Here is a 21,533-nt window from a genome sequence, read left to right as displayed (position 1 = left end):
GCTCTCCCAAGGCCATCAGTAGTTCTAATGGAATGCTGTCTACACCCAGGGCCTTGTTTCGACATACACTATGTGATCAATAGTATCCCGACACCCCCAAAACATACGTTTTTCATATTAAGTGCATTGTGGTGCCATCTACCAGGAACTCCATATCAGCGCCCTCAGAATTAATTGACATCGTGAGAGAGCATAATGCGGCGCTCCTCGAAACTCACGGAGTTCGAACGTGGTGAGGTGATTGGGTGTCACTTGTGTCATACGTCTGTACGCGAGATTTCCACAGTCCTAAACATCCCTAGGGCCATTGTTTCCGATGTGATAGTGAAGTGGAAACGTGAAGGGACACGTACAGCACAAAATCGTACAGGCCGACCTCGTCTGTTGGCTGACAGAGACCGCCGACAGTTGAGAGGGTCGTAACAGGAATTACAAACTGCATCATAATTCACTGCAAGTACTATGACAGTTAGCCAGGAGGTCAGAAAACTTGGAATTCGTGGTCGAGTGGCTGCTGATAATCTACACACGACGCCGGTAAATGCCAAACGACGTCTCGCTTGGTGAAAGAAGCGTAAACATTGGACGATCGAACCGTGGAAAGACGTTGTGTGGAGTGACACTACAAGGGGTGCAAGCTCCTTCCATGAAAACCACGACCACAACATAACACCACCGCCTCCGAATTTTACTGTTGGCACTTCACACACTGGCAGATGACGTTCACCGGACATTCACCATACCCACACCCTGCCGTCACATCGCCACATTACGTCTATTGCCCGCTGAATGAGATCCGACTTCCTTCTCGTCCTGTGCAGCTGGCGCTGGGAGTCGATGAAAGTGGCGGAGATACCACAACATAGAAGAAGTAACTGAGTACACTGGATGCTAATGCCACTCTGAGATGAAGGCATTGGCATTGGACATGTGATGTGCTACAACAGTTCCCGTACATGTCACGGTGAGTGTGCGGCAGCGCAATGCCGAACAGAAAGGGACAATCGAGCAGAAATTAATAATCAATAAATAAGGTGACAGATTCTAAATCATTTGACAGCTAACAACCCGTCGATATATTCATAACTTACCAATAAATTTTATTCTGATATACTTAAAAATTCACAGAGGGTATAATAAGAGTGGCCGACCAAGAATGAAGTGTTCGGATTAAAAATGGTGTAAGACCGGGTTGTAGTCTTTCGCTCCTACTGTTCAATCTGTACATCAAAGAAGCAATGACGAAAATATAAGAATGGTTCAGGAGTGGACAGAAATTCAAGGTAAAAGGATACCAATGACACTATTCGCTGATGACATTGCTGTCCTGAGTGAAAGTGAAGAATAATTCGTGATCTGCTGAATGGAAGGAACAGTCTAATGGGTACAGAATACGGATTGAGAGTAAATCAAAGAAAAACGAAAGTAATGTTAAAAACATAGGCCTAAATTTGGGATTGAAATTTCTGAGCATGTACGTTTGGAGCACAGCATTCTATGGTAGTGAAACATGGACTGTCGGAAAACCGGAACAGGAGAGAATCGAAGCAATTGAGATGTGGTGATACAGACGAATATTAAAAATTACGTGGACTGATAAGGTAAGGAATGAGCAGGTTGTGCGTAGAATCGGAGAGGAAAGGAATATGTGGAAAAGACTGCTAAGGAGAAGAGACGGTAGGACATCTGTTAAGACATCAGAGAATGTCTTCCATGGTACTAGAAGGAGCTGTAGAGGGCAAAAACTGTAGAGGAAGACAGAGTTTGTAATGCATTCAGCAAACAATTGAGGTCGTAGGTTGCATATGGTACTTGAGATGAAGATGTTGGTACAGGAGACAAATTCCTGGCGGGCCGTATTAGATCGGTCAGAAGGCTGATGACTAAAAAATAAAATAAAGTAGATAAATCAGTCACGAATTAAGCCATTAACGAAATTTTTGAGAGAAATGAAGCTTTATAGAAATGGCTCCTGACATACCGACGAACTGAAAACTGGAAACAGACTGCCGCCATTTTTAGAGGAGTTAATAATTTATTCGTGATGGTTATAACCCTGAGAAACCGCAAAAGATTTAAACGAGCATCTTGTTGCCCATCGGCACCGTAGACGGCTGTGGCTGAGCTACGGTAGGAAGCCTATGTGGCATCTGGCAGGCTCCAGCTCCCCACTCTCACACGTAGTGGGATATGTACTAGAGCGTGGCGTCAATCTTCCCGAACAAGGTCTGGCTGTTGCCACGTATGGCCCATTCTAAAGGGAGTAAGGTTTATAAGTGCATATACACTACTGGCCATTAAGACTGCTACACCAAGAAGAAATGCAGATGATAAACGGGTATTCGTTGGACAAATATATTATACTAGAACTGACATGTGATTACATTTTCACGCCATTTGGGTGCATAGATCCCGAGAAATCAGTACCCAGAACAACCACCTTTGGACGTAATAACGGCCTTGATCAGCCTGGGCATTGAGTCAAACAGAGCTTGGATGGCGTGTACAGGTACAGCTGCCCATGCAGCTTCAAAACGATACCACAGTTCACCAAGAGTAGTGACTGGCGTATTGTGACGAGCCAGTTGCTCGGCCACCATTGACCAGATGTTTCCAGTTGGTGAGAGATCTGGAGAATGTGCTGGCCAGGGCACCAGTCGAACATTTTCTGTATCCAGAAAGGCCCATACAGGACCTGCAACATGCGGTCGTGTATTATCCTGCTGAAATGTAGGGTTTCGCAGGGATCGAATGACGGTTAGAGCCACTCGTCGTAACACATCTGAAACGTAACGTCCACTGTTCAAAGTGTCGTCAATGCGAACAAGAGGTGACCGAGATGTGTAACCAATGCCACCCCATACCATCACGTCGCCTGACACGCCAGTATGGCGATGACAAATATACGCTTCCAATGTGCGTTCACCGCGATGTCGCCAAACAGTTATTGCGACCATCGTGATGCTGTAAACAGAACCTTGATTCATCCGAAAAAATGACATTTTGCCATTCGTTCTCCCAGGTTCGTCGTTGCGTACACCAACGCAGGAGCTCCTGTCTGTGATGCAGCGTCAAGGGTAACCGCAGCCATGGTCTCTGAGCTGTTAATTCATGCTGCTGCAAACGTCCTCGAACTGTTCGTGCAGATGGTTGTTGTCTTGCAAACGTTCCCATCTGTTGTCTCAGGGATCGAGACGTGGCTGCACGATCCGTTACAGCCATGCGGATAAGATGCCTGACCTCTCGACTGTTACTGGTACGAGGCCGTTGGGATCCAGAACGGCGTTCCGTATTACCCTCCTGCACCCACCGATTCCATATTCTGCTAACAGTCATTGGATCTCGACCAACGCGAGCAGCAGTGTCGCGATACGATAAGTTGCAATCGCGATAGGTTACAATCCGACCTTTATCAAAGTCGGGAACGTGATGGTACGTATTTCTCCTCCTTGCACGAGGCCTCACAACAACGTTTCCCCAGGCAAAGCCTGTCAACTGCTGTTTGTGTATGAGAAATCGCTTGGAAACTTTCCTCATGTCAGCACGTTGTAGGATTCGCCACTGGCGCCAACCTTGTGTGAATGCTCCGAAAAGCTAATCATTTGACTTATCACAGCATCTTCTTCCAGTCGGTTAAATTTCGCTTATGTAGCACGTCATCTTCGTGGTGTAGCAATTTTAGTGGCCAGTAGTGTATTTTTGTTGGTGACTGAGGACTGTGTACACATCAACATTAAGCTCAATTACACTGGGTGTAAGCGGGATGAGCGCGTATGTTTTTGTTGGTGACTGACACCAGCGTACTGATCAACATTACATCCGTATTTAAGTCATTTGTAGACTAATAATTACAGCTATTACAACTGTTATGTTTTTAGTTTTGGTAGTGCCTCCAAGTGGATGAGTGCAGATCAAGCGACTAATGATTATTCTCCCGTGGGAAGCAGGTCGAGTGTTACAGTGTGGACGTCTATACTGTGAAGCGTCCTTCAGTTCCCCACATACCCTTTGCACGCTGTTTATGAGCTCTGGCCAGCAAGCGCAACTGCAGCCACGTCGCTGTATGCAACCAGGCTTGCTATAAGTATTACCGCCGTGGTGTCTTAACAGTATCACCGTTTTCGTTACTGAGAACAGTACACAGCAATGTCTTTCGTTTTTCCTCGCCGTTTCATTGACTCACTGAGCGCGACTATCTCGTACTTCGACAAAAAACCGACGTTGCCAAACATATGATAAGGGTCATCAGACTTTCCCCGGCCCCCTCTCCTTCCCTTTTGACTCTCTTAACGGCTTCTCATGTTTCAGCATTCTCTTTCCTATTTTATTTCAGTTGTATGTGTCTATTTTTGATTCAGTACACATTCTGTGTAACATACAGGGTGTCCGAAAAGTCTTTCCCTGTTACATAAATTGATAACTCAGACTAGAAGTAAGATACAAATATGAAACAATTGTGTAATTGTTTACAAACTATCAAAGTTTTTTTCACACATCAGTAAACTTCCACATGAGCGCCATTGGTAGCACGTAGCACATCTAGGCGATATTCAGTTTCCGTCCACACATTAGCCAACATCACTGGAGGGATCGATTCAACGACTGTGGTTATCCGTTGCCGCAGGGTTTCAAGATCTAGTGTTCGGTAGACCTCGTCCTTGACATAGTCCCATAAAAAGAAGTCTGATGGGGTTTTTTCAGTAGAGCGTGGAGGCCAAACCGTTGGCCCATCACGACCAATCCATTGCCCAGGAAAGGTCATATCGAGATAGGCACGGACGTCCAAAACCCAATGAGGCGGTGTACCGTCTTGCTGAAACAAGACATCGGGGTGATACTGAAGCAGCTGAGGAACATCATACAGTTGCAACATGTCCAGATACACTGCAGATGTGACTGTAGCCTCAGCGAAGAAGAATGGCCCGAAAATTCAATCGTGCAATAGCGCGCACCAAACATTCACCTTTGGACTACCTCTGGTGCACTCCATGACCTCGCCAGGGCGTTGTGAACCCCAAATGCGCACATTATGGCGATCACTACTCCACTGACAAAAAAGGTCGCTTCGTCGGAAAAGGCAATTCATCTGAGATAACCATCATCGTCCTTATTACGTGATAGGATTTCGATCGTAAAGCCATACCGACGTGTACTGTCATTGGGCAACAAGGCCTGAACGATTTGCACTTTGTATGCACGAAACAATAAACGTTTGTGTAAAATGTCATGGAGAGAGCTTTTTTGGCATCTGTAATTCACGTGAGGTCCTGCGCACCGATTTCTTCGGACTTCGCAGAAAAGATTGCCTTACAGCTTCCAACCTGTCTGCTGGGGTTCTTGGTCGACCAGACCTCCGAAGGTCAGCAACTGATCCTGTGTTCTTGAACTTCTCATACCAGGCTTTAATGCTCTTGACATCAGGTGGATTCCTTCCAAATGTTGTCTGGAAGTGTCTCTGCACTGTGGTTGGTGATCGTGTCTCCTGGTACCACAGGACACACTGTGCCTTCTCCTAATGGTTAACATGGCTTCTTGGACGCTGCACCTCATCCACTACTTACGTACTGCGAACCTAAAACAAAAAAAAAAGCTTTGATAGTTGTAAACAATTTGACACACGTTTCATATTTGTATCTTACTTCTAGCCTGAGTTATCAATTTATGTAATCGGGGACAGTCTTTTCGGACACCCTGTATTGTCACTGTGCAATATCAGGAAAGCCGCGCGGTACAGCAGTGCCGTCCAATCCAAGAGCAGCCGTCACCGTAATATTGTTCCATTCTCTGTCTGTAATACAGTTAGCTGCAATTTGTAGTAAAATGCCGTCAGACGAAGCGGCCATTTGCATGTGCCTTAATAACTTTCTGATGTTTTGACCACACTTTTTGAATTTTGGATATAATAAAAAGTGTGTTCAAAACAACAGAAAGTTATTAAAATGTTTCGCTTGTAACCAAACCGTTGGCGACGCCTTACACGGTCGATTATTATTATTATATTATTTATTGATTGGCGACTCCATGGAGTGCTGTGTGCACCACGACCATATATGTTATATTAAAAGGAAGATCAGCGTTGGTCGTAATATTAATGTTTTACTGATAGCAGAATCGATTTTCGATCACATAGTGATGATCTTCGGTGCTGTACACATTGAACTCAGACACTGGTATCAAGTTATCAGTTGGTTGATAACTTGATACCAGCGTCTGGGTGCGTAAGCTTAGGGACCGATGATAACTTGATACCAGTGTCTGAGTTCAATGTGTACAGCACCGAAGATGATCAGTATGTGATCGAAAATCGATTCTGCTATCAATAAAACATCAATATTACGACCAACGCTGACCTTCCTTTTAATATTATTATTTAGTCATCAGTCTACTCACTGGTCTGATACAGCACGCCATAAATTCCTCTCATGTACCAACTTTTCCAGTCTCTGTCTTCCTCTACAGTTTTCCCCCTCTACAGCTCCCTCTAGTACCACGGAAGTCATACCTTGTCGCATTAACAGTTCTCCTATCATCCTGCCCCTTCTTGTCGCTGTTTTCCATATACCGCTTTCCTCGCCTAATCTTAGGAGAACCTCATCCCTTGTTTGATCAGTCCACCTAATTATTAACATTTTTCTGTAGCGCCACATCTGAAAGTCTTCGATTCTCTTCTGTGCCGGTTTTCCCACAGCCCATGTTTCACTGTTATACAATGCTGTGCCCCAAACGTAAAAGGTCGGAAATTTCGTCCCCAAATTAAGACCTATATTTGATAGTAGCGGACATCTCGTAGCCAGGAATGCCCTTTCTGCCAGTGCCCATCTGCTTTCCGTCCATCATGAGCTACTTTGCTGCCTAGATAGCAGAATTCCTTAACTTCGTCTGCTTCTCGTTACTTTCACTTTTCTTCCATTTACTGTCAATCCACATATCTCCTCATTCCATTCAACGCCTCCTGCAAATTCTTCTTCACTTTCACTGAGGATAGCAATGTCATCAGCGAACCTTAACATTGTTTTCCTTCCAGCTTGAATTTCAATCCTTATCTTGAACCTTTCTTTTATTTTCGTCACTGCTTCTCGCGACGTATAAATTGAACAGCATGGACGAGATACTACGTCGCTATCTTATCTCTTTTTAACTCGAACACTTCTTTCTTGGTCTTTCAGTCTGACTGCTCCCTCTTAGGTCTTGTGTATATTGCCTGTTACCTGTTCCTCCCTATAGCTTATCGCTATTTTATTCACGAGTAACTAATACCTTGCACAATTTTACATAGTCGAATGCTATTTGCAGGTCTTACAAAGTGTCTTGATTTTTCTTCAGTCTTGTTTCCATTATCAACCACAACGTCAGAAGTCCCTCTCTGGCGCCTTTACAAGCTGTCCTGATAGTCATCTAACAGGTCCCCAATATTTTTCCGTTCTTTTGTAAATCATTCTTGTTAGCAAATTGAATGCATAGGCTATTGAGCTGAATGTGCGATACTTGTAGCCTCTTAAGTTTCAGCCTACCCTTAATCATTACTAAATTGTGATCTGATTCTATATCTGCCGCAGAGTACGCCCCTTACAATCGAATATCTGATTTCGGAACCTCTTCCTGACCATGATCTAACTGGAATCTCCCGTATTTTTCGGCCTTTTCTAACTGTATTTTCTCCTCTTATGACTCTTCAACAGAGTATTCGCTATTATTAACCGATATTTATTGCAGAACACAATAAGTATTTCTCCTCTCTCGTTCCTGATACCAAGACCATACTCTCCCGTAACATTTTCTTCTGCTTCCTCGCCTACAACCACATTTCTAATTCCACATGGCTATTACATTTTCGTCTTCCTTCACGTACTGAAATACTTGTCCAATATCCTCATATACTTTTTCTATTTCTTCATTCTCTGCTTGCGACTTCGGGATGTATGTTTACACTACCGTCGTCGAAAAATGTGTGTGAAATCTTATGGGACTTAACCGCTAAGATCATGAGTCCCTAAGCTTACACACTACTTAACCTAAATTATCCTAAGGACAAACACACACACCGATGCCCGAGGGAGGACTCGAATCTCCGGCGGGATCATACGCACAGTCCATGACTGCAGCGCCTAAGACCGCTCGGCTAATCCCGCGCGGCCTACCGTCGTCAATGTTGATTTATTGCCTGTTCTGATGAGAACAAGCCTATCTCTGAAATCTTCACAAGCACTCACTCTTTTTCCTACCTTCCTATTATTAACGCATCTGACTTCCTTTATACCATTTTCTCCTGCCGTTGATATTACCCTATACTCATCTGATCAGAAATGCTGGCCTGCCTTCCATTTCACTTTAGCCACCGTCCGCCCTCCCACTACATCTAAATTCAGCCTCAGCAATTCCCTTTTCAGAGTTTCTAGCTTCCCCACGGTCTTCAAACTTCTGACACTCCACGCCCCGACTCGAAAGGGTGACAAGCCTATAACTTCCTTGTTAGTGCTGCGAAATCCTACAACCCTTGGCTGATATACAAAGAGATCCCCCACCTAGTATAGGTGGGGGATCGAGCAGCGCTTTTGGTGGGGGAAGTGGCCTTTCCCAGAAGAACCCTGCCACTGGCCTACAGGGGCACCCAAAATCAGTTGCCCGTTACCTGTCTAGCGCTGTAGATCGGCGTTCAGTGACACACGTCGTTCTGTTCGTGGGATCTTAATTGCCATTGTTAGTCAGTTAATTTTGTATGCATACTGATATACTTCGGTATCCGGAAGTGATTGATAAGCCACATGCATTGCAAGAAAATGTGCAGAATATGGAGAAGATGAGGTATTTATGGAGTAACGAGCGTTCGATCGTCTCTAATGTTACAACATCATGTGTTAAAGAGGCCGCACAAAAAGAACTGTTGGCTAGTATTACCAGTCCCAATCAAAGGGCTGCAGTTTATTCAAACGACAGCCTCACCACAATAGGCCGCATAAGGAAGAAGCGCGAAAATAAACTGAAACCGCCACGAAGGAAAACTAATAATTTTGGAGGAAACTCATCGTTACAGGCAGTTTCACAAAATCGGTCATTCGACAAACGATGGAGGACTTCCACAAAAACCAAAAAATAATGCCGACGTTATGGCATTACTTACTGCTGTGAAACAAAAAATCGATTTTCTTTGGTAGAAATATGTTTTATATAAACACTGCTTGAAATGGGATTTACATGGAAAAGATCTATAAGTAAACGAAAGATTCTGATAGAGAGAACGGATATAATTGACTGGCTATTTTAGCACCTGAACCGAGGAAATTAAGGGAGCTTGGCAGAAAATTTCTTTTATATTGCTAAAACTTGGGTGGACGATAATATTACTTACAGAAAATGTTGGCGGGGCTCTGGCGTTGATAGCATTATCGACAATGTTAGCTGAAGCAATAGGATTATAGTGGTCAATATTGAGTCAAAATTTGGGTTTTTATCCAACGCAGAGTTAATTTATAAAGCGGGATATGCAATGGGGGCTACCATGGGCAAATGAACTACAAAAATTTTTCAAACTGGATACCGACTAAAGTAATTCTGAATCTGCCACCGAACTTTGTTATTGTAATGGACAACACCTCAAGTCACAACAAGGAGCATAACAAAGCTCCGACTAGGTCCTCGAATAAAAGGGAAACTATTGAATTATTATTAAAAAATAAGGTGAAAGTTGATTTGTCAATGATGAAAACAAAATTATTTCATTTAATTAAACAACATAAGCTGGAAGACAAGGTATTTGAAATTAATAAAATACTTGAAGGTTATGGGCACAGAGTGTTGCGACTTCCACCATACAACTGTGATTTAAATCTAATTGAATGGGCGTGTGGCAAAATTCAAAAATTTTGTCAGAGGAATTCAAAGCGCGCGCCGCGGCAGGGCCGGTAGTACTTTGTGAAACAGCCTGTAGAAGAGCCTTGTGACGTAGCTGGGTAGACACAGTGGGGACTCGCCAGATCGCTCTTCAGTTTACCGACAGACTACAGGAACGATGCCGACCGCTTACGTCATCGAATACTGGATAAAAAAATCAGTAGATTGCTGCTCACCATCTAGTGGATATGTTGAGTCGCAGACAGGCACAACAAAAAGGCTGCTAAACACGTAAGCTTTCGGCCAGAAGGCCTTCTTCTGAAATGGACAACATACAAACACAGATTAACGCAAGCACGCCTCACACACACACAGTCTGTCCTCGGCAGCCGTAGATAGTGATCATGTGTGTGTGTGTGTGTGTGTGTGTGTGAGCTACGCTTTCACAAGAAGGCCTTCTGGCCAAAAGCTTACTTGTTTAGTAGCCTTTTTGTTGTGCTGGTCTGCGACACAACATATCCACTACATGGTGAGCTGCAACGTATCCTCTTCGTAATACGCTACTATTCCATCCTGGATTTTCCAGTGTTGGATAAGAAATCAGGCTAGAACACTGATGACGTAAGGAAAGATAGAGGTGGGCAGGAAGTGCTGTATTGTGAGAAGGCGGGAAGCTCTATGTTAGGACGCCGCACGCTGGAGAGGCTGGTCTGTTCCGGAGGCTTGTGCTGCAGGGTGGCAGCGGGGGCGGCAGCGAGCCGGGGGTGGCGGGGGTGGCTCCGCTCTGGCAGGGCGGGGCCGCGGCCGCCGGCGCCGCTATTGATTTATTGAGCAGCGGGGGTGGGCGCGGGGGTGGGGGTGGGGTGGCCGCAGAGCCAGGCCACGCGCCCCCACACGCCACCTGCGGCGCAGCCCGTCTGGAGTCTCGAGCGGAGCAGGGGCGAGGTGCCTGGAGCGGCCAGGCTCTTCCAGCCGGTTCCAGACTGCTCGGTGCTTCCTCGACGTCGCGATTGTACCTCCAGTGGTCCACTTGTTATTCGTCAACAGCGGAAACTTGAGTCCTGCACACCTTTCGTCTGCGTTATTCCGCAATTAACATTACCTTTGCAAATATTATATGCTTTGTATAAGGGTCCCCTATTCTCAATATTCCTCTGTGTATCCGCTGTAACATGCATACTCTTTGAACGGGACAAAGCAAATGATGTTGTTGTTATTGTGGTCTTCAGTCGTGAGACTGGTTTGATGCAGCTTTCCATGCTACCCTAGCCTGTACAAGCTTCTTCATCTCCCAGTAGCTACTGCAACCTACATCCTTCTGAATCTGTTTAGTGTATTCATCTCTTGCTCTCCCTCTATGATTTTTACCCTCCACGCTGCCCTCCAATACTAAATTGGTGATCCCTTGATGCCTCAGAACATGTCCTACCAACCGATCCCTTCTTCTACTCGTGCCACAAACATCTCTTCTCCCCAATCCTATTCAATACCTCCTCATTAGTTACATTATCTACCCATCTAATCTTCAGCATTCTTCTGTAGCACCACATTTCGAAAGCTTCTATTCTCTTCTTGTCCAAACTAGTTATCGTCCATGTTTCAGTTCCATACATGGCTACGCTCCATACAAATACTTTCAGATGCGACTTCCTGACACTTAAATCTATACTCGATGTTAACAAATTTCTCTTCTTCAGAAACGCTTTCCTCGCCATTGCCAGTCTACATTTGATATCCTCTCTACTTCGACCATCAGAAGTTATTTTGCTCCCTAAATAGCAAAATACCTTTATTACTTTAAGTGTCTCATTTCCCAATCTATTTCCCTCAGCATCACCCGACTTAATTCGACTACATTCCATTATCCCCGTTTTGCTTTTCTTGATGTTCATCTTATATCCTCCTTTCAAGACACTGTCCATTCCGTTCAACTGCTCTTCCAAGTCCTTTACTGTCTCTGACAGAATTACAATGTCATCGGCAAACCTCAAAGTTTTTATTTCTTCTCCATGGATTTTAATACATACTCTGAATTTTTCTTTTGTTTCCTTTACTGCTTGCTCAATATATAGATTGATTAGCATAGGGGATAGGCTACAACCTGCCTTCCCAACCACTGCTTCCCTTTCATGTCCCTCGACTCTTATAATTGCCATCTGGTTCCAGTACAAATTGTAAATAGCCTTTCGCTCCCTGTACTTTACCCCTGCCACCTTCAGAATTTCAAAGAGAGTATTCCAGTCAACATTGTCAAAAGCTTTCTCTAAGTCTACAAATGCTAGAAACGTAGGTTTGCCTTTCCTTAATCTAGCTTCTAAGATAAGTCGTAGGGTCAGTATTGCCTCACGTGTTCCAATATTTCTACGGAATCCAAAGTGATATTCTTACGTAAATACTATCTGATGAAAGGAGTTGCCAAATACATTTTAAATTGAGTACTGGAATGATGCGGAATAGCGAATCGGAACTACCTTTGGGGCTCCGTATTAGAAGAAACATAATGAAAAGTTGTGCGCGACCGGGACTCGAAACCGTATTTCTCACTTTACGATAGCGATCACCTAAACCACTTAGACTATCTGTGCACGAATCACGGCCAAACCAAACTTCCGCATCCCGTCGTTCTTGTTTCACCAACTGCTCTCATACGTTACATGTATTCCAGTCCAAAAAGGACATATTTATTGAGAGTGGAGAGCCTGGTATTGGCGAATAAATACAAAACAGCAGTGCCTATGTTATTAAAAAGCACGATGGAATATTCCTTCGGAGGTGCACGTATTACTGAAGTAAGAGGCACTGCTGCGACAACCGTCGTCAAGAAATATAGGAAATTTATTCGCAGCTACGAAAATAAACCATTTTCTGCTATATATTACGGGTAGAATGACAACAATGAAAATTTGTACCGGACAGGGACTCGAACCCCGCTTTCTCACTTTACGCGAGCGGTCGTGTTAACCATTTCTGCTATCTGTGTACGAATCACGCCCACACTCAAACTTCTATCTGTCGTCGTTCTTGTGTTAGACACCTGCACTCGCATATTACGTTTATTCCAATCCAGAAAGAAACTGGCCATTAAAATTGGTACAAGACGAAGATGACGTGCTACAGACGCGAAATTTAACCGACAGGAAGAAGGTGCTGTGATATGCAAATGATTAGCTTTTCAGAGCATTCATACAAGGTTGGCGCCGTTGGCGACACCTACAACGTGCTGACACGAGGAAAGTTTCCAAACGGATTTCTCATACACAAACAGCAGTTGACCGGCGTTGCCTGCTGAAACGTTGTTGTGATGCCTCGTGTAAGGAGGGGAAATGCGTATAATCATGTTTCCGGCTTTGATAAAGGTCGGATTGTAGCCTATCGCGATTGCGGTTTATGGTATCGCTACATTGCTGCTCGCGTTGGTCGAGATCTAATGACTGTTAGCAGAATATGGAATCGGTGGGTTCAGCAGGATAATATGGAACGCCATGCTTGATCTCAACCGTCTCGTATCACTAGCAGTCAAGATGACGGGCATCTTATCCGCATGGCTGTAACGGATCGTGCAGCCACGTCTCGATCCATGAGTCAGCAGATGGGGACGTTTGCAAGACAACAACCATCTGCACGAACAGTTCGACGACGTTTGCAGCAGCATGGACTATCAGCTGGGAGACCGTGGCTGCGGTTACCCTTGACGGTGCATCACAAACAGGAGCGCCTGCAATGGTGTATTCAATGACGAACCTGGGTGCACGAATCGGAAAACGTCACTTTTTTCGGATGAATTCAGGTTCTGCTTACAGCATCATGATGGTCGCTTCCGTGTTTGGCGACATCGCGGTGAACGCACATTGGATGCGTGTATTCGTCATCGCCATGCTGGCGTATCACACGGTGTGAGGGTCTGGGATGCCATTGGTTACACGTCTCCGTCACCTCTTTTTCGCATTGACGGCACTTTGAACAGTGGACGTTACATTTCAGATGTGTTACGACCCGTGGCTCTACCCTTCATTCGATCCCTGCTAAATCCTTCATTTCAGCAGGATAATGCACGACACCATGTTGCAGGTCCTTCTGGATACAGAAAATGTTCGACTGCTGCCCTGGCCAGCACATGCTCCAGATCTCTCATTGATTGAAAACGTCTGGTCAATGGTGGCCGAGCAACTGGCTCGTCACAATACGCCAGTCACTACTCTTGATGAACTGTGGTATCGTGTTGAAGCTGCGTGGGTAGCTGTACCTGTACACGCCATTCAAGCTCTGTTTGAATCAATGCCCAGGCGTATTAAGGCCGTTATTACGGCCAGAGGTGGTTGTTCTGGGTTCTGATTTCTCAGGATCTATGCTCCCAAATTGCGTGAAAGTGTAATCTGGACTGTGCGTCTGGTCCCGGCGGAGGTTCGAGTCCTCCCTCGGGCATGGGTGTGTGTGTTTGCCCTTAGGATAATTTAAGTTAACTAGCGTGTAAGCTTAGGGACTGATGACCTTAGCAGTTACGTCCCTTAAGATTTCACACACATTTTAACACATTTTTAAAAAATGTAATCACATGTCAGTTCTAGTTTATTATATTTGACCAATGAATACCCGTTTATCATCTGCATTTCTTCTTGGTATGGCAATTTTAATGGCCAGTAGTGTATAAAATTAAACTTCATGTACTTGTCAATGTTTGGTGTTGTTGCCATACTATAAATAAATAAACATATTTTACTCCATCAGACAGATGGCCATTGAAGAGTACGGAGTGAAACGTTTGAAAGTAAACAGAGCAAATAACCTGTAAGAGTCCAGCCCGGAGGAGAGAGCGTTATAGTCTGGGCAATTACTTTCTTTGAATCTCTGGGTGATTTTCGGAGGGAACCAGCTACTAGATGGTCCGATTAGTCTTTCGCCCCTACACGCAGCTCCGACGATTGATTTGCACGTCAGAATCGCTACGGACCTCCATCAGGGTTTCCCCTGACTTCGTCCTGGCCAGGCATAGTTCGCCATCTTTCGGATCCCAACGTGTACGCTCTTGGTGCGCTTCACCTCGCAATCGGGACGAGACGCCCCGGAAGTGCGGAGTCCACCGCAGTGAATCGACACAGGTACACATCTACCCCTGGGGACCACGGGCACCCCCACGGTTTTCCTCATAACCTTTACATCTACCAGAAGGACGGTGCAACGTGTCACACAGCTCGCAGCCTACGTGCGGGATTTGTAGACCATCAGGATGAGCGTACCGAAATCCCTTGGCCACCAAACTCCCCCGATCGAGAACCTTCTAGAATCATTGACTCTCTTGCTGCACGTCTCGTAGCGGTTGGCGCTGCAAAAAGGTGCTTTTGACAAGTTGTCACGTTAATGCACCTGGACAGTGTAATTACAGTAAAAATTTTCTAAAATTCAGAGGCATTTCATTGCGCTGTTAGGTGAAACAGAGTTTGTGGGCTGATCTCAAAGCTCCAAAATGAACCCTACCACGTGACTGGAGGACGAACTATGTGAGAACCTTGAGCCATCAAACCGAGTGAGATGTCGAAGTGTTTATGGCATTGTATACCCCGTTGAGACATCTACATTTAGTTTTCCTGTTTTTTAGCTGAAGGCTAAATACCGTGATAGTTCCTCTGAAAAACAGATACCGTCGATTTCTTTCCCGGCTTGCCCCAATCCCAGTTTGTGCACAGTCCATTACAATTTTTCTTTCAGGAGAGAGATCTGGGAACTCGTTACGTCTGACGGGTTTCGTGATGCTTCAGCAATGCCGATGCGAGTGAAACAGTGAATGCAGCGTCATCATGAGTTTCTTCTGAAGTGGATGGTATTCATTTCAGATAGATACTTCACAAGGAGATTGTGAAAGGGCCATGGATATGCCGTTTTCTTTAACTAGAAACGTTTTGCTTCGAATATTAATGTCGAATATTAACGTGACTGAACAGTGTATTTAAAATTTTTCTTAAGAAATTTAATACAGTGATTAGTGAAAACCAGGTTGTTGTTTAACTTCCGAATCATTCTCTTAACATCTCACTCAACATCCCCACAATAAATACTTCCATGCCTAACTATCTCACACTTTAACATCTTAATATTAGGCTGAAATCAGCAATCACTATCTTCATTCTGTTTTCGCCATATGGGGCTGCCATAAACTGCTGACGCAATTTTAGCTATATTAGTATTTAAGACACTCCTAAATATAATGAACGAATTTAAAATACCATCAAAATTAATCAGATTAGTTAAAATGTGTATAGATGAAACTTTATGTCGCATAAAGACACCGGTAGGAGAAACTGAAGATTTTAAGGTGTACACTAGACTGAGACAAGGGGATGCCATTTCACCAATTTTATTTAACCTTGTCCAAGAGAAGATCGATAGAGAATTTTCTAAAACCAGTCCACAAGGGGATCCAGCTACAGGATGTGAACATCACAGGACTTGCCTATGCAGATGATGTAGCACTAATAAGTAGTTCCAAAAAAGAATTAATCAGAATGATGCAAAATTACTACAGAATTGTTGAGAAAACAGGATTACATGTTAATGAAGAAAAGACAGGATACGTGCCCATAAGTAAGAAAACCAGAAAAGATGAACTTCTGACTGTAAATGGATTCAATTTCAAGACTGTTGACCAATTCAAGTACCTAGGAAGTCTTTTTAGTAATAACAACAGAACAGATATAGAAATAAATGCCCTTTTATCAACAGCAAACAAGACACTTTTTAGTTTCATCAAAATTCTAAGAAAAGATTACTTAGCAGTAACTTTAAAATCCGCTTATATCAATCGACCATTATACCTGTGATATTATATGGATGTGAAACATTAATATTTAGAAAGAAAGATGAAGAAAAACTGTTAATATTCGAAAGAAAAGTACTAAGGAAAATTTTTTGACCTGTGTACGACGGAAATAACATGGAATGGAGAATAAGAAGAAATGAAGAATTAAGAGGGCTGTACAAACACCGTAACATCTTCGAAGTGCTCAAGAGGAGAAGGTTGAATTGGGCAGGCCATATAGCAAGAATGACAGAGAATAGACTATCTAGAATGCCATTCAGCAGAGCCATAGATGGTACGAGAGGAAGAGGGAGACCCAGAATCAGATGGCGGGATAACATTCGGGAGGACACGACTAGGATCAACAGCAACAGCAACTGGACAAACAGCGCATTGGACAGGCAGAAGTGGAAGAGGCTCACAGAGCAGGCGTATGGTCGATAAGGCCTTTGCCACATGTAAAGTAAAGTAAGTATTTAAGGAATGTTAAGAATGGAATGCGAAGAAGGAAGGGGTCAGGTTGAAAACGGTGTAACACAGGGCATAAGGCTTTCGCCCCTACAGTTCAATCTATAAATCGAAGAAAAGTTACTGACATTAAAAAAAAAAAAGCTTGAAAGGTGTCAGCTAGATTCCTTTCATGCTATTTTCCTCGATTTATTGTGGTTTACTTTATACATTTGCACCTCTAAATTTACTGTGGCATTTCCAAATTTATCTGGGAGCAGACTGCGCAGAGGAATGTGTTATATTGACATATAAACACGAACAACTTGTCATACAACATTTTCAAACACATTTTTATATGTAATTCTTAGCATACAGTGTCCTATGAAACCCACATCAGTCTCCTTTACCAAGTGTATATGATCTCTTAAGATATTGTCATCTCCTTCCCGTCTGGCGTGAAACGATGAATAAATGTATTTGTAGTTGCATGCTTGGTGGTAGCAGAGAAGTTCTGTCTGCTAGAGAACAGTAGGACCAACGTCTGAGTAGGCAGATACGATTTTTAAGACGAAGAGGCTTGTCTCCTTAGTGTGGTTCTGTCCGTCCCTTGTCAGGTTGGTAAAGGAAGCTACCTCTCTGGTCACTTCCTACTGTATCTGTGGGACAGCCTCGGACGGGACCAACGCTAGTCAGTCTGCGGGCAGTTTCTCAGGTGGTAACATCTCCGGATAAGAGCGTGTTTGGTGAGTCCGAAGGATAATGAAATTCTTAAGTTTTCAACCTCACTGAAATATTAATTACTTATTAATTACTTACAGATCTACATCGAAAATGTTTTATATATTATTTCAAATCGGGATTCAGGGCGATTTAAGTGTTGGTTTGAGAGTGTATTGCGGTAGTTGCTTTGTTTCCACTCCAATAAAGGGAAGTGGAAGCATGTTGTCATGAGGTGTAATGCTGATTGAAATTCCTGAAATCAATGTTCCAGCCACATGTAGTAAGCGTTGCTTCACGCAGTGGAAAATGGCAAAACAGAGGCACGCCAGCGACCGAGGTGTTTGGAAGTAAGTGCGACACAGATAGCCTTGCTCACGCAAGGACGCACACAGACCGAGCGCCGAGCGAAGCCTGGAGAGTGCTGAGTAAGGGAAAGTGAGGCCAGCGCGCTAAGTTACGCAGCAATATACTGAGGGAGTAATAACAAAAAGCTACGAGGGAAAAAAACGTCCTCCTGCCGAATATAAATAGTGGAGCGCAGGCAGCAACAGGCAGAAGCCATTAGGAAGCAGTTCGGATCTGAGGACGGACGTGGTCCGTGTCCGAATTTTCAATCTTCGTAGATGACGATTCTGGAAGTCTGTTCCAGCTCGCAGGAGTCATCCGTTCGCCGCCAGATGTCAACTTCAGCTCTGGAGGTCGGCCCGAGTTCAGTCGGCACCATGGCTGACTGATTACAGCGTTGTAGAATTTTGGAACACGTATTGTGTTCGAGTATAATGACTTTTCTGGAGACTAGAAATCTACTCTGTAGGAATCAGCATGGGTTTCGAGAAAGACGGTCATGTGAAACCCAGCTCGCGCTATTCGTCCACGAGACTCAGAGGGCCATACACACGGGTTCACAGGTAGATGCCGTGTTTCTTGACTTCCGCAAGGCGTTCGATACAGTTCCTCACAGTCGTTTAATGAACAAAGTAAGAGCATATGGACTATCAGACCAATTGTGTGATTGGATTGAGGAGTTCCTAGATAACAGGGCGCAGCATGTCATTCTCAATGGAGAGAAGTCTTCCGAAGTAAGAGTGATTTCAGGTGTGCCGCAGGGGAGTGTCATAGGACCGTTGCTATTTACAATATACATAAATGACCTTGTGGATGACATCGGAAGTTCACTGAGGCTTTTTGCAGATGATGCTGTGGTGTATCGAGAGGTTGTAACAATGGAAAATTTTACTGAAATGCAGGAGGATCTGCAGCGAATTGACGCATGGTGTAGGGAATGGCAATTGAATCTCAATGTAGACAAGTGTAATGTGCTGCGAATACACAGAAAGATAGATCCTTTATCATTTAGCTACAAAATAGCAGGTCAGCAACTGGAAGTAGTTAATACCATAAATTATCTGGGAGTACGCATTAGGAGTGATTTAAAATGGAATGATCATATAAATTTGATCGTCGGTAAAGCAGATGCCAGACTGAGATTCATTGGAAGAATCCTAAGGAAATGCAATCCGAAAACAAAGGAAGTAGGTTACAGTACGCTTGTTCGCCCACTGCTTGAATACTGCTCAGCAGTGTGGGATCCGTACCAGATAGGGTTGATAGAAGATATAGAGAAGATCCAACGGAGAGCAGCGCGCTTCGTTACAGGATCATTTAGTAATCGCGAAAGCGTTACGGAGATGATAGATAAACTCCAGTGGAAGACTCTGCAGGAGAGACGCTCAGTAGCTCGGTACGGGCTTACATCAAAGTTTCGAGAACATACCTTCACCGAAGAGTCAAGCAGTATATTGCTCCCTCCTACGTATATCTCGCGAAGAGACCATGAGGATAAAATCAGAGAGATTAGAGCCCACACAGAGGCATACCGACAATCCTTTTCCACGAACAATACGAGACTGGAATAGAAGGGAGAACCGATAGAGGTACTCAAGGTACCCTCCGCCACACACCGTCAGGTGGTTTGCGGAGTATGGATGTAGATGTAGATGTAGAGCGAGAACTTCCAGCAGGACCGGCTGCAGCGCGGTCTTGGTCATAGGCGCTGCTGGGGACTGACGCCCGGCCGGACTCCACGGCAACCCGGCCCCATGGCGCGTGGTCCGTCCGTGACGGGAGCTCGCGCACATCGCGACTGACGGCTTCCCAGCCGCCGGTGCAGCAGGCGTCGGCAGCTGACCTCCCGGCGATGCGGCTGCCGAGCGGCGACGAGTTCATCTCAACCACAGGGCATCCTGGCCTCAGCAGAGCACTGGTGGCCTGAGGCTCCGAGTGCGATCAGCAGCGTGCGTTGCCCGCATTGTCGGAGAATCTACACAGCAGCAGCCAGGCGGAGGGATCCCCAGGGCTTGGCAGCGACGACGATTGGTTCAAATGGCTCTGAGCACTATGGGACTTAACTTAGAACTTAGAACTACTTAAACCTAACTAACCTAAGGACATCACAAACATCCATCCCCGAAGCAGGATTCGAACCTGCGACCGTAGCGGTCGCGCGGTTCCAGACTGTAGCGCCTAGAACCGCTCGGCCACCACGGCCGGCAGCGACGACGAGGGAGAAATTATAAAGAAAGTTCAATAAATAATTGTAAAGCCCCACGACGTCTCAGTCTTTGGCGCAGCCACTGTGTCTGCTGCTAACAAGTGGTGCAGAAGTCGTAACATTAATAATTTCTCATTGGGTTCAACCCAAGTGGTGTATGCTTTGTAGTAGCAGTACCACGTGCTCGTAAAATTGTTTGAGCCATCAGGTCAATACTATGCCGTTATTAATGCCGTTCGGAAGTTTCTTTCGTAACTAATGTGTTTGGATTAAAATCGTTGTGGAATTACGTATTATCTGTAAATGTACTTGTGCACGGGGAACATGTGCTGTAGAAACAAAACTAGTCCTCAGCTAATCTTTTCATAATATTTCGCGTCTTCAAATTAATCGCTATCGCAAGCAATTTTCCTACTTCACAATTTCTAGAAAGATTTTTGTAGAGCATTTTGGTAAGATTGCGGATACATCTTAACACGTGATCTTTGTCTAAACTTCCAATACCAGTCTGTGGTTATACACTGGGAACACGGCTATGCTAGCAGCGTAATTTCAATGCCTTAAATAGAATGGATTGGTGACGGTTCAGATCCTTTTTTCTGTACGCTTGAACTATCATTGTGTGTTTGTTTGATGAGTTTCCCATCCTGTTTCCTATTCTTTCTGTTTCCTATTCTTTGAAAATCACATTTTATGCCAATTGAACCCCAACTGAGTAACACTTTTCTTAATTAATTCGCAACAGTAAATAAGGCACCAGCTTGGAGACAGACTTAGCATGAGTTATACGGTTTATTGAACACTGGTGAATTTTAAAATAAATGTAAAAGTTTAAACCTACTTTACTTTTCTTTGATTTAATTTTCCTAACATCCGTTTACTTAAAATAATAGTAAAATTATAAAAAATGTGGGTGACTATTCGACAGATTTCAAAATTTATAACAGTAATAAAAATTTGTCAATCACCCATGCATACTTTCCAGCCTAGGTTTGGAAGGTTTTAAAAACACTAGGCTCATTATAAGCTTCAAGAGTAGGCTTAAAACTCACGATAGAAGAATATCGATGATAAAACCCATTGATGACATTGCTATCCTCAGGATAAGTGAATAACATTTGGAGGGTAAGCAAAATAAGGACTGAGAGTAAATCGAAGATAGATGAAAGTAATGACGAGTAGCAGAAATGAAAT

The 21,533-nt window shown here is 44.2% G+C and overlaps 1 protein-coding gene across 1 annotated transcript in view; it reads right to left on the bottom strand.

Annotated features, from left to right (window-relative positions):
* Window positions 1-10,504: 10,504 nt before the first annotated feature.
* Window positions 10,505-21,533, bottom strand: part of LOC126424553 (basic proline-rich protein-like) — a 46,898-nt gene continuing 35,869 nt past the window's right edge. Inside the window, exon 2 of the mRNA XM_050087300.1 lies at window positions 10,505-10,777. Within this exon, the coding sequence (XP_049943257.1) occupies window positions 10,505-10,777 (273 nt within the window). The remainder of the gene's footprint in view (window positions 10,778-21,533) is intronic.

Source organism: Schistocerca serialis, chromosome 10, assembly GCF_023864345.2.
Source record: "Schistocerca serialis cubense isolate TAMUIC-IGC-003099 chromosome 10, iqSchSeri2.2, whole genome shotgun sequence".
NCBI classification, from domain to species: domain Eukaryota; kingdom Metazoa; phylum Arthropoda; class Insecta; order Orthoptera; family Acrididae; genus Schistocerca; species Schistocerca serialis.
Note: the sequence above shows the minus strand (reverse complement) of the source record. Positions and strands in the feature narration are given on the sequence as shown.